At 47.1% G+C, this 14,420-nt stretch overlaps 1 protein-coding gene, 1 non-coding gene and 1 pseudogene across 2 annotated transcripts in view; 2 read left to right on the top strand and 1 right to left on the bottom strand.

Moving 5' to 3' along the window:
* EMILIN2 (elastin microfibril interfacer 2) overlaps positions 1 to 14,420 on the bottom strand; it is a 56,601-nt gene that overhangs the window by 18,316 nt on the left and 23,865 nt on the right. The window contains exons 3-4 of the mRNA XM_043444544.1: positions 10,846 to 11,021; positions 535 to 2,448 (exon numbers count right to left, since the gene is read on the bottom strand). Of these exons, the coding sequence (XP_043300479.1) occupies positions 535 to 2,448; positions 10,846 to 11,021 (2,090 nt within the window). The remainder of the gene's footprint in view (positions 1 to 534; positions 2,449 to 10,845; positions 11,022 to 14,420) is intronic.
* LOC122425890 lies at positions 6,813 to 6,914 on the top strand. Its single transcript, XR_006265044.1, has one exon. It is a non-coding gene; the product is annotated as a U6 spliceosomal RNA (small nuclear RNA).
* On the top strand, positions 8,515 to 8,914 carry LOC122425887 (annotated as a pseudogene).

The following is a 14,420-nucleotide window of genomic DNA, read 5'->3' as shown; positions in this document are numbered from 1 at the left end:
ATCATCGAGGACCCAGGTTTTAGGGAACAAGAGATTGCCCAAAGATGATAATGATGAAGATTATAAAGTGATGTTTTCAGAGAGGTGAAGGGGTTTGCATACAGGAAACTTCCTAAGTAGAAGACAGGACAACATACCCATTGCCCCAAGCTGTTAGGCCACAAATCTGACCCCAAGTCTAAGCTCCCCAACACGATAGTATAGATCAGCCTTCTGCCGCCTACCTGAGGGGAAGGACCAGTTTTCCTTCTGTATTTTCAACCTGTTGTGGGCTGATAATTTACAAAACGCACAAATCGTGTGCTTGAATGCTACAGTGATGTCAAGTTATTCTAAAAGTTTCTAAACACTTGCTCTCACTGTTGGTCTTTGTCTCATTGCTACTCAGCACCAAACAATTCACACACTTTCCCCCACCCCATCTACGAAGCACACTTTGGGCTAGCAGTGACGTGGCTGATGTCACAAGCCATCCAAAATCTAGCAGAACACACATTACAAATACTCAAAATGGGAAGGCAAAGGTGCACTTACTTGCCGATGGCTGAAACCGGATCAGGTCTTGCAGGTCAGTAGAAATCTGGAAGACGTGGCTGTAGAACTGCTGGACGGAATTCTTTAGGCCGGAGATCTCTCTGGAGTGTGTCCGGAGCGTCCCGTTCATCTGCCGGACGCAGCTCCAGAGGCTGTTCACGTGCTTGTTGAGCCCTTCCTTGATCTTCTGAAGGCTTCCAGAGATGGAGTCCAGCTTGCTACAGGTCTTTTCCACGTGAGACACCCTGTCCTCCACCACGGAGACCTCCCTCTGGACCCCGTGCGTCTTCTCCTTACAAGTGTCCAGCTCGCTGAGGACGAGGTCCTGCAGCTGCTGCCACCTGCCCTCCAGCTGCTCGCAGCAATGTACTGGGGGGGCCTGGGGAGGCGGCAGGGGCGCCTCCGTCCTCCCTGGCTCACCCCCCTTGGACCATCCACCCCCTGCAGCCTTTTTCCCTCCCCTACCACCACTCAGCTCATTCTGTAGACGTCTCAAGTGGTCATCTGTGTGGTTGAGCCTAGAATAAAGAAAACTGAAGTCCTGCTGAAGTTGCTGGATGCTGCGTTGCGTGTCCTGAAACTTCCCCTGCATTGTGTCGTTTAGAGATCTCAAAAGGTTCACCGTCTTGCCCCCGTTTTGCAAAGTGTCTTCCATCCCGCGAGGCTCTCCTCGGAGGTTCTGCAGGCACATGTCCTCCACCACCCGCACTTGGTCCTTCAGGCGCTTTAACTCCATCATGACCTGTGGGTGCCCAGCCCCCGACACAGTGGGCGGGGCTGCCACTGGGGGAGCAGGTTCCATCTCCGAGCCGTTCACCATCTCCAGGAGGGCGCTCCCCAGCCGCTCCTCCAGGGACTGTATTTTCTGATCAAGCAGCTGCCTCAGGCCGTCCACCTCCCCACTAATGGTGCCCCGGAGGGTTTCTTCAATGTAAAAGCAGTGCTCCTCTGCGTTCCTCTCCGTCACGTTGATCCTTGCATCCAGTTCATGCCATCTGGCATCGAAGTCCACGTCCGGCTCTGGAACCTCGAGGCGGTCAAACTCATTGTCCAGTCGTGCATTCAGCATTCTTGTTGCTTCAGCAACTCTTTCGATTTTCTGGTCTAACATCTTGATTTGTGGCCCCAAGTCATCAGGCTTGGTACCATCACAGCAATTTGCACGGGCTGGAGGGTCTTGGACCCGGGCTTGAAGGTCACTGATTTCTTTTCTCAGCTTGGCCTCCTTCTCTCCTATCAGCTCAATCACTCCCAGGTAGCTGCTCCCATAGTCATCACAGTTCTGCTGGAAACCGATCAACTTGTACTCGCACAAGTTCTTCAGATCAGCCAGCTTCCGGTCCATCCCTTCCATGAGCTCCTCCCGCAGGGCATCGATCTTACTGTCCACGTAGGCTTGGAAGAGCTCGCTGGTCGTCATGGTGACCGTTGGGCCCTGGGCGGCCTCCTGGAGCTGTCTGAGCTGCCCTTCGTAGCCCTTCACTTTCCCGTCCAGCTCCTCCAGCTTGTCACTCTTGGTTTTCAGGGCATCCTTGACTTCAGCCAGTTCAGACTTGATGTCCTTCATTCCTGACTCCTTATTGTTGAGGACACCTGGGGGCTGAGCCGTTTCCGGTTCTCCACCCACGGCGCTGTTCAGCGTTGGCCGGGGGTGCAGGTTGCTGAGCCATGAGGCCAGCATCTTGCTGGCATCATCCTGGACGGCGTGTTTGAGGTTTTCGCTCACTCCAGCAACGGAAGACTGAAGGTCCAGAACCGTCCTGGTGAGCCGGAGAACCTTCTCCTCCAGCACCTGAATTTTCTTTTCCTGCAGTTCCTGGGGCCCCTGTTTTGGATCTCTTGTCTGACTTGGGTCTGCTGCAGGAGTGGGTGACAGAGTCTTCTTTGGCTCTGAGACTCGGCTTGGTTCATTGTCTGTTACAAGAAAAAAAGAGTTGGACACGACTTAACATTTCCTGTTTAGGAAAACACCCAGTTTCTGCAAAGATAACTGACAGAGTACTCCTGGGACACACTCAAACCTCCCCCTACGACTCCCCTCTCACCACACACAGGCAATTACTCTGCTGGAGTGGAAAAGATGATGGGCGTTAAGTCAAACAGACCTCCAGGGGATTCTGGCTCTGCTGTCTGTAGTCCGCCCTCGAGCAAGTTAATTCACTTCTGTGAACTATAATCCCCTCGTCTATGACTATCTTCCCTCCTTGTTGTTAAGAGAATATTCACATGACAGATATACAATGGTCTCTTTCACCCTGCAGGGAAATATTCTTTACTTATATTATCATCAGAACATATCATTCCCACATTCGTAACTGCAGTCACACCCCGACAGCTGACTGCATTCTGCAACCACAAGAAGCCACTTGGGATCCACCCATTAGTTGTTGGGTGGTATGATACCATGGCTTCCCCGGTGGCTCGGCAGTAAAGAATCTGCCTAGAATGCAGGAGCCACAGGAGATGCAGGTTCAATCCCTGGATCAGGAAGATCCCCTGGAGAAGGGAATGGCAACCCATTCCAGTATTCTTGCCTGGAGAATCCCACAGACGGAGGAGCCTAGTGGGCTACAGTCCATGGGGTCCCAAAGAGCCAGACACAGCTGAAGCAACTTAGCACACAGGCACACGATACCATAAGAGCAGCAAGTTATCCTCTAAGCAACTCCTAAATATTCTTTCTTTTATTAGCATCCCTGCGCTAAGAGTCTCACAGACATTGTTTAGCACCATCATGCAGTTGGAGAAACTAAAAGCAAAAGAGAGATAAAACAGAGTCTATTGGCATCTCCCAACAATGGAGCCATGTAGCCCTATGTAACGAGATTCACTGAGTCAAAAGAATACATTGAAATCTTTTTTTACCCATGTCCCACTCAGCTTTGAGATCTCAGATCGAAGACCAAAGATTGAACCTGGGCCCCCAGAGTGAAAATGCCTAACCACTGGACCACCAGGGAAGTCCCCGAACATTGAATTTTTGATAATTCTACTTTGAGAAATATACCCCACAAGGAAACAGCCCAAAAGAAAAATCATAAAATAATTGTGATGAGTCATAAAATGAAAATAAACATGATATATATATAGAGAGAAACAAAAAAAAGGTCATCAAAATCTGAGGCACATGATGTCACAGAACACAAGGAATACTAGAAAGAGGTTAAAGGACTTCCCTAGTGATCTAATGATTAGGACTCTTTGCTTCCACTGCTGTAGGTCCAGGTTTGATCCTTGGCTTCCCTGGTGGCTCAGACGGTAAAGAATCCTCCTGCAACGCAGGAGATCCAGGTTCAATCCCTGGGTTGGGAAGATCCCCTGGAGAAGGGAATGGCAACCCACTCCAGTGTTCTTGCCTGGAGAATCCCCATGGACAGAGGAACCTGGCAGGCTATAGTCCATAGGGTCATAAAGAGTTGGACACGACTAAGCGACTAATACACTGGGAACTAAGATCTCACAAGTCGTGTGGCACAGCCAAAAAATAAAATGCAAAAATTAATATAAAAAAGAAAGGATTTAAGAATTAACATCAACAAGTCTGCAGACAATACTGAGACCTAGCAAGTAAAGTGGAAAAAGTCACACACAACACAGATTATGACATAAAATGAACTAATGTCCACTGACAAACAGTGGAAGTAACTTTAGAATGTGGTAGATATTTGAGCTTAATGGTCATTGTTTTTTCCTCCTGTAACTTTTGCAGATAATCATAACAACAGTTATTATTCATTAAAAGCAACTTAGTGGTAAAACCAAGACTTGAGTTTAAATGCTCCAACTCCCAAGCAGAAAACTAGAAAGAACACCTTGTTTTCCATACTGAAAAAATTCTCTCAGGACACTAGACATAAAAGTCAGTAAGTCACGTACAAATGAAATGCTGTTCTGAGCAAAGGAAATTTTTTTTAAAGGGCAGGAGAAAGGGGGAGGATCAGAATGTAAGCAGATGTTTTTCCTTCATATACTACTGGTGACTAAAAAAACTGCTACAAATTTTTGGAAGAATAACTTGGAGAATATATCAAAATACTCAGAGTCCTTTGGACTCTGCAATTACACTTCTAGAAATTTATTCTAGTAAATAGTAAGGATTAATCCAAAAATTTAACAGAAAAAGTACTTATTCAAATACTATCTATATAATAATGAAAAACTGAAAACAGCCTAAGGGACCAAAGTACAAGATTGTATCCAAACAATCACACTCTATGCAGCCAAGAAATGATACTATAGAATATTTAATGACATGGATTTTTTTCATCAATTAAAAATTAAAATCAGTTAAAAATGTAAAAATAAGTGCCCAAAACAGTGTGTTCATTATAATGATGGTGGATTGAGGATAAGTACTTCCTTTCATCCTGAAATCCCATTAATGGCAAAAACAACAAAAACAAAACAAAGAAACCCCAACCAAGTCACACATAAAAAACTGGGCATCAGAATGGTGTTCACAGTGCATTGGAAACTAGAAGAAAAAGAGTTTTTTAATTGAACCATAATTGATTTACAATGTTGTGTTAGTTTCAGGTATTCTCTTCTTTAATTGCTCAGACCTGTCCAACTCTCTTGCAACCACATAGACTGTAGCCCGCCAGGCTCCTCTGTCCATGGGATTCTCCAGGCAAGAATACTGGAGTGGGTTGCCATTTCCTCCTCCAGGAGATTTTCCTGACCCAGGGATAGAACCCTCATCTCCTGCATCGGCAGGTGGATTCTTTACCACTGAGCCACCTGGGAAGCCCAGTTTCGGGTATACAGAAGTGATTCAGATAAATAAATATATATGTATATATAATCTATATATATAGATAATATATTAATAAATATATATAAACATATATATAATCTTTTATATATATTCTTTTGTCCCATATATATTCTTTTTTCCCATATAGATCATTTACAAGATATTGAGTATTACAAGTATTGAGTTCCATGTGCTATACAGTCGGTCCTTGTTTCTCTATTTCACATACAGCAGTGTGTATCTGCCAACCCCAAATTCCTAACTTATTCCTCCCCCCAGCTTCCCACTTTGGTAGCCATAAGTTTGTTTTCTATATCTGTAAGTCTGTTCCTGTTTTGCAAATAAGCTCATTTGTGTCATTTTTTTTAGATACCACATAAAGTGATAACACATGAAATTTGTCTTTCTCTGTCTGATTTACTTCACTTAGCACGATAATCTCTAGGTCCATCCAGACTGCTACAAGTGGCCTCATTTCATTCTTTCTATGGCTGAGTAGTATTTCATTGTCTATATGTACCATGTCTTCTTTATCATTCATCTGTCTATGGACATTTAGGTTGCTTCCATGTCTTGGCTATTGTAAATAGTAATGCAATGAACATTAGGGCGCATGTATCTCTTTGAATTATGATTTTCTCTGGATATATGCCCAGGAGTGGGATTGCTGGATCATGCAGTAACTCTTTTTAGTTTTTCAAGGAACCCCCGTACTGTTCTCCAGAGTGGCTGTACTAATGTACATTCCAACCAACAGTGTATGAGGATTCCTTTTTGAAAACTAGAAAAAAATTGAGCAATGCTTTTAAAATTCTAAAGGAAATTTTCTAAAGGAAATTTTAAAATTCTAAAGGAAAATTATTTCCAACCTAGACTTCTGAAGCTGGAGTAAATATACTTTTAGACTACCATGTCAAAAAGTTTACCTCCCACACAATCTTCTCATAAAACTACTGAATGATGTGCTTTACCAGAACAAGGGAATAAAATAAGAAAGAGCAAGCGGGGGAGGGGCGGGGGGAACAGGAAGCAGGGAATGGACAGGAGAGAAGTCAGTGAAGATCACAGCGGGGCAGTGGGGAACAAAGACAAGCAGCTGACCACTCCAGGTGGGGCAGGGGAGAAAGCTCTAGGAGAGATTTCAAGATGAAGAAACTGATGTATCTGAACATACTGAGGGGACATGTAGACAACAGCAGAGAGTTTGGGTTGAAACGGGGATTAAAAATACAGAAAACCAAGCAAAGAGAAACATAACTATTAACACTAGAGAAATAAAAAAACTGTGTAGAAAAGGTAACATATTCATAGCACACTACAGGGCTCAGCTGTAAACACTATGCAACTACTACAATGGAACCAATAAACACTGAACAGATGAAAACACAGTATAACTGAATGGAAAGGATGGGGGTGTGGCAGCCTCATGTTAGATGAAAGGGACTTAATTCCTCACCTTCCATAATGAGAAGTAAAGGATGTGGAGGTAAATTCCAAAAGACCATCTAAAGAGTTTAAAGAAATGCTCACATCAGCAGCACATATACTAAAATGGGGAGGATACAGAGAAGATTAGCATGGTCCCTGCAAAGGATGGCACGTATGTGAAGCATTCCATGTTTTTAAGCAACCTAAGTGGTGGTACTAGTGGGTAAAGAACCCGCTTGCCGATGCAGGAGACTGAAGAGACACAAGTTTGATCCCTGGATCGGGAGGATCCCCTGGAGGAGGGCATGGCAATCCACTCCAGTATTCTTGCCTGGAGAATCCCATGGACGGGAGCCTGGTGGGCTATAGTCCATGGGGTGGCAAAGAGTCAGACAGGACTGAGCAACTTAGCACACATACACACACGTCCATCAACAGATAAATGGAAAAAGAAGATGTGGTGTATACACACATACAATGGAATATTGCTCAGCTATAATAATGCCTTTTGCAACAACATAGACAGATATGGAGGGTACTATGCTTACAGAAATAAAAATCAGACTAGAGAAAGACAAATACCCTATGTTATCAGTTATGTGTGGAAGCTAAAAAATAAATGGATGTATATATAAAAACAAGAACAAACTCACAGATACAGAGAACAAACTGTTGGTTACAAGTGGGGAGAGGGAAAAGGGGAGGGACAAGACTGGGGCAGGAGATTAAGAGATACACACTAATATGTATAAAATAAATAAGCCACAAGGACATACTATACAGCACAGGGAAATACAGCCATTATTTTGCAATAACTTTAAATGAAGTATAATCCATGAAAATACTGAGTCACTTTGTTGTACACCTATAATTAATATTGTAAATCAACTATACTTTGATTTAAAAAAAAATTGTAAGAGTTTAAAGCAATTACTCCTGAGAAGAAGGGAAACTAGGGGAGAAAGGGAATTACTGCTTTCCCTAATAGCCCTTATATTATAAAGCTATTCAACTCATTAAACTATATGTATACTTAAACTTTTACAAGATAAAAGCTAAAACTAAACAAAACAGAAATAAACTGTCTACTATGGTCCAACAAGCCGTCTCAGAGTCCCCATCAGAGCACCAATTGTGCTCTGTTGTAATTTCTTTTCTAGTGTCTGCCTCAACTTTTTCTCCAAAACACCTCAGTATAGAGACTGCAGATCTAGAAGCTCAATAAATATTTGTGGGATGAATGAATTTTTCTTTAACAAAAATATATATGCAGATACAGAAAAGAGTGCTGTGTTTTACAGTAAAATGTTAACAGTATTTCTCATTTGGTGGTAAGATTAGGTGTACTTCCCCCCCTCCTTCTTGGCCTGGCCCTGCAACATGCAGGATCTTAGTTCCCCAACCAGGGATGGAACCCAGGCACCCTGCTACGGGAACACGGAGTCTTAACCACTGGACCACTGGGGAAGTCCAAGATGATGTGTACTTAAATATTTTTCCTATATGTTTCAAGTGAAAGTAAAAGTCGCTCAGTCATGTCTGACCCTTTGCAACCCCATGGACTAGACAGTCCATGAAATCCTCCAGGCCAGAATACTGGAGTGGGTAGCCTTTCCCTTCTCCAGGGGATCTTCCCAACCCAGAGACTGAAACCAGGTCTCCCACATTGCAGGCAGATTCTTTACCCACTGAGTCACAAGGGAAGCCCCATATGTTACAAACATTCTTTAACTGATATGCACTACTTTTGTAATAAAAAAGTTATTTTAAAATCTGTTTTTCAGGTCAATGGTGGCAGCCTTGCAGCAGAGGCAGAGATGCAGATTTTTGTGAAGACCCTGAAGGGCAAGACCTTCACCCCTGAGGTCAAGCCCAGTGACACCACTGAGAATGTCAAAGTCAAAATCCAAGATCAGGAAGGCATCCCGTCTGACCAGCAGCATCTAGTTTTTGCCAGCAAACAGCTGGAGGATGGGCTGTGCTCTGTCAGACTACAAAATCCAGAAAGAGTTCACCTTGCATTTGGTGCTTCATCTGTGAAGCGGCATCGTTGAGCCTTCCCTCTGCCAGCTCGCTCAGAAATACAACTGAGACAAGATATCGGCTGCATTACGATCACCTATAGCCCCGGCGGTCAACTGCTGCAAGAAGCGTGGCCACACCAACAACCTGCGCCCCAGAAAGAATGTCAAATAAGGCCCCTCTGCCGGCTTCTCTGCCCACAGGGCAGCCTCCTGCCTGTGGCCCTAGGGCCTCAGTAAAGTTTCCCTTTTGTTGACTGAAGCAATAAAAAAAAATAATAATAATAAATAAAATCTGTTTTACAGAGAATATTGAGAAACACCACTAGTTTCAAAACTGAAAACACCTCATCAGAAAATATAATCATTTAAGAATGGCTTAAACATCTAACTCATAAGAAAATCAATGGCAACCCACTCCAGTACTCTTGCCTGGAAAACCCCATGGACGGAGGAGCCTGGTAGGCTGCAGTTCGTGGGGTCGCTAACAGTCGGACATGACTGAGCGACTTCACTTTCACTTTTCACTTTCATGCACTGGAGAAGGAAATGGCAACCCACTCCAGTGTTCTTGCCTGGAGAATCCCAGGGACATGGGAGCCTGGTGGGCTGCCGTCTATGGGGTCGCACATGACTGAAGTGACTTAGCAGCAGCAGCAGCATAAGAAAATCTAAGTTTTCTCACTGAACTTTAAAAAAGAAGAAAGATAAAGTGATGTAGAATAAAATGTCAAAATATTTTTGTCCATAAAAGTCAGCCTCTTGGGGACTTCCCTGGTGGGCCACTGGTTAAGACCCCATACTTTCAATGAAGGGAGCAAGGGTTTGATCCCCGGTTGGGGAACTAAAATCCCACAAGCTGCACCGTGTGGCCAAAAAATTTTAAAAAGTCAGTCTCTTAAGTGTTAGTTGCTCAGTCATGTCTGATTCTTTGCAAACCCATGCACTGTAGCCTGCCAGGCTCCTCTGTCCATGGGATTCTTCAGGCAAGAATACTCGAATGGGTTGCCATTCCCTTCTCCAAGGGATATTCCCAACCCAGGGGTCGAACTGCTCCTGCACTGCCAGCAGATTTTTTACTGTCTGTTAATGTTATACTTAAAAGCCAAGGTGGAAAAAAATACAATAAAATAAAATAAAAAATAAAAAAAGCCAAGCTGGGACTTCCCTGGTGATCCAGTGGCTAAGCCTCTGTGCTTCCAACTCAAGGGGCCCAGGTTCAGTACCCCATTAGGGAGATATTAAAAGGTTCCACATCTTCCAATTAAGACCCAGCATGGCCCCATAAGTAAATAAGTAGATGAATATATAAAAAAAAAAAAAAACAAGGTGAAAATTATCATTGCTTTCTAAACTATTCATTGAGTTTGTGCTACTTCACTTAAAAAAAAAAAATCAGAAGCAAATTAAGAACAACCTCAGTGGAGCCTTCTAACTCTGGGCTTAGCTTTGCAAATATGCTCACTGCGCTTGGTCGCTTCAGTCGTGTCTGACTCTTGCCACCCCATGGACTGGAGCCCTCCAGGCTCCTCTGTCCATGGGATTCTCCAGGCAAGAGTACCGCGGTGGGTTGCCATGCCCTCCTCCAGGGGATCTTCCCGACCCCGGAACTAAACTTGTGTTTCCTGTGTCTCCTGCACTGTGGGCAGATTCTTTTACTGCTGAATATCTCACCCCAAACAGAATGAGAATGATTCTATTTCTCTATTTTAAAAAATAATAATAATAATTTTAGTGTCTTCAAATTCAGGCTTAAGGAAGTTCACACATGAAAACGAAAGTAAAAACAAGCCAGGCGTCCTTACATCATTACATGAGAATCTCTTCTGTCTCTGCCGCAGGCCACACAAGGCTGAAAATCAGCCTCATCTCCTCTAAGGTTTTGGTTTTCACAACCAGCTGGCCCTAACAAAGCAATTTATTTTTTAAAAGTTTGTCTTTTAAAATCGCTACTGCTTCCGCACATCAATATGTGTACCACATGCCTCCTGCAGGCATACGGGTGTGTTCCTGGAAGCTCTGGGAAAGCCCCGCATGTAACTCACGAAGCCTGAGTTGGAAGGAGCGGCGACAAGCAGGGCTGAGCGCAGGAGGGCAGTGAGTTACCTGTGGGTTTCTTCAAGCTGTTGCGGGGCCGAGCGGGCGTGGGGCGGGGCATCCTCCCAGGGTCTCTGGGACCTTCTTGACAGTTTCCCCCCCTGAAGCCAGGGCAGCACCTCCATTCCAACTGCGTCACCGTCTTGTACCTGGTGACATACCTGGGTCTGACATTCACGCGATACCTGCCAAAGAGCAAGGTGGCATCTCTCGTTACTGGCTGCTGCAGCAGACACCCCGGCCCTCCTGGCTACACCCAAGGGAAGAGGCCCTGGGTCACTGCTATCTGCAGGCTGACCCGAAGGGGTCACCAGTCTCCTCCAGTCCAGCCTTGCCCCCCACCGCTTTCCTCCATCTCTTGGATCCACCTGCCCCCAGCTCCCCTCCCCTGAAAGGCTGGAGAAACAGACAACTCAGAAAACCTTGGCCCATGACTCATTGAGAGTACAGAGAGCGTTAGTTGCTCAGTTGGGTCTCTTTGTGACCCCATGGACTGTAGCGCCCCAGGCTCCTCTGTCCATGGGATTCTCCAGCAAGAACACTGGAATGGGTTACCATGCCCTTCTCCAGGAGATCTTCCTGACCCTGGGATCGAACTGGAGTCTCCTGCATTGCAGGCAGATTCCTTACCATCTGAGACACCAGGGAAGAAGGTGTGACTCTCACTGGATGTGGACATTTTTAAAAAACTGGGCTTTCACTTCACTGACAAACTTCTATTTGACAATTTGCTGCTTGGTGGAGATTCTCCCAGGCCAAGTCAGGCCCATTTGGTTCGTGTTTTACACAAACATGCCTGGCATCCTCGCCTCCCCGTGTATTTATCTCGGCACCTTCTTTCCTGACACCTGGCAAAGGGAGCGGTGAGCCTCTGCAGGCCCACTTCATGCTATTTGTGTTGAGATCTTGGTGGCTCAGATGTTGAAGAATCCACCTGCAATGCAGGAGACCCAGGTTCAATCCCTGGGTTGGGAACATCCCCTGGAGGAGGAAGTGGCAACCCACTCCAGTATTCTTGCCTGGAGAATCCCCAGCACAGAGGAGCCTGGCGGGCTACAGTTCATGGGGTTGCAAAGAGTCAGACACGACTGGGCGACTAACACTAACTAATGCACACTTGTGCATCACAGAGACCCTGGCAACAAGCTGGAAGGTCTGTCAGACCCAGGGCTGGACCTCAGCCCAGAGCAGAGAACTGATCCAGGACCCCTGGGCGCCCAGGGGGGCCAAGCCGGAGTTCACCCCCAGGGACCCTGCTCACAGCACAGAGGCGAGCGGCTCCTCGCCCACCTCGGCTTCTCCTGCCGACAGCAACCCCAGCTTTCTTGATCCTCGGGTCAGCTGCTCTTCATGTCTAACCCCAGCACTAGCAGCCAGCTCCCTTTTCGGGTCTACAGGGGCCCTCGAGCCAGCCAAAGGACTCTGCCTCCGGCCCTGGCCTCATGGCAGGTGGAGTTCAAAGTCACATTCCTGAGAGAATCACAAGCTGCTGAATGTCACGGACTTCTGGCACCCCGGCTGAGGGGCCCGGGCATGACACGAGAACCACATGAGCCAGGCAGTCCCCCAGGCCAGGACGGGCAAGGCAACCCTGCGGAGTTCTAGGGGCCGGCGACAGTGCTGCCTGGCGGGAGTGACCCCACGCCTGGCTGACCGCCTCACCTGGTCTTGAGGGCACGGTTCTCAACCTTGGCCGTGTGTCACACTCACCAGGGACCTGTGAAAGACCGCCCGGGTCTGGTCCCCGGCCTCAGAGGCTCTGTTATGACTGGACCCTGATGCAGCCTGGGTGTGTGGATTTTGAGATGCTTGGGTGGCAGCCTTTTCGGGAAAAACTGATGAGAAAGCCCAATAAGTAAAACAGAAAAGAAGGGCTGCTCAAGCGGTTGGGGGGAAAGGGTGGAAAAGCAGAGGCAAAAGCCCCCTCCTAGGCCCTTAATTCTCATTCCCCCCACATCCCCCATCGAGGTCCCACTGGAGACATCATCCCCAGCTCACAGATGGAAAAACAGAGGCTCAGAGAGGTTAAGTGACTCCTCCCAATGGTCAGGAAGCGCCAGAATGCACGCATGCTCAGTCACTTCAGTCGTGTCCGACTCTTTTGCAACCTCATGGACTGTAGCCCACCAGGCTCCTCTGTCCACAGGACTCTCCAGGCAAGAATATTGGAATGGGTTGCCATTCCCTTCTCCAGGAGATCTTCCCAACCCAGGGATCAAACCCGGGCCTCCTGCATTACATGTGGATTCTTTACCGTCTAAGTCACTAGGGAAGCCCCAGGAAGGGCCAGGACTGGCTTTAAACCCATGTTCTCCCCTGCACCCACCATGGCCCTCCCAGCATGTGGAAGCCATGGGTCTCCCTGGCAACTGCCCTAAATTCAAAGCCACCCCACCCACTCAGAGATGTTCCAGAAGGCCCCACAAGCTGGGTGAGAAGACAGTCTGAGCATCTAATTCGGTCCAGGTACACTCCTGCCTTCTCCCCCCACCCGGCACCCCACCTACCCAAAGCATCTTCTCTGTGGCCCCAGAAACTACAAGAAAAGAAAGAAAAATCCTATTTCATTGTTTTGCTCAAGCACAGCCTAATGCTGGAAAAATGTGTGATCTCAGGAAAACCTGGTTCCTCTGAGCATTTAGGATTGAATGTGAAAATGGGTTTGCTCCGGGGTTTTGTTCGTGTGCCAGGCGATGACAGCCCACAGTAAGCCCTCTGACCACAGCTGAGCCAGGAGGAGGGGCTCTGATGCTGGTGGACGAGGGACAACCCCCACCCCACCCCATCCAACCTGAGCCGGGGGCCTTAGCCTCTCACAGCCCAAGAAAGTGCTTGGTTCTCTAACATACTTCATTCTTCTCCCTGAAGGGAGTGATGATTTTGGAGCCAACTCCTAAGTTAGGAAAGCTCCCTGGAGTGCGCGCCTTCTTCTCCACCCGCCCCACTCCCATTGCTATAGGGTTTCTGGTTTCAATGGACTTCAGATTGGCCGCGTCTCCCACCAAGTTTCCAGCCCCAGAGACAGCTGGAAGCCATCAGGGGCCACCTCCACTGTGGGAAAGCTCACGGCCACCTCCCTGCACAGGAGGATACAATGCTGAGGCATCTGCCGGTCCCCAGGCCTCTGCTGGGGGGAGGGGGTGTGATGGGGGAGGTAGGGATGTTTGGTCCCACAGCATTTCTAGGGTATCTCCAAGAAATGGGGTTGCCACTTCCCCAAGGGCAGCCAGGGGGCTCCCCAGAGGGTGGGGAGGCCCCAAGTAGGACCCCCAGGCCTGCTCTGCATCACCCTGGCTTCGTGGAACAGTATCCCCTGCAGGGAACTTTTAATAAAATATTTTATTACTTATTTATTTGTGGCTGCTCTGGGTCTTTGTTGCTGCACACAGGCTTTCTCGAGTTGCAGTGAGTGGGGCGGGGGTGGGGCGCCGCTCTCTAGTTGTGGTGCACGGGCTCATCTGGCCTGCAGCAAGTAGGATCTTCCTGGACCAGGGATCGAACCCGTGTCCTCTACATTAGCAGGCGGATTCTTATCCACTGTACCACCAGGGAATTCCCCAGGGAACTTTTTAAATATGCCCAGG

This window comes from Cervus canadensis, chromosome 23, assembly GCF_019320065.1.
Source record: "Cervus canadensis isolate Bull #8, Minnesota chromosome 23, ASM1932006v1, whole genome shotgun sequence".
NCBI classification, from domain to species: domain Eukaryota; kingdom Metazoa; phylum Chordata; class Mammalia; order Artiodactyla; family Cervidae; genus Cervus; species Cervus canadensis.
The sequence above is the reverse complement of the archived record's forward strand: the minus strand, read 5'-3'. Positions and strand labels throughout refer to the sequence as shown.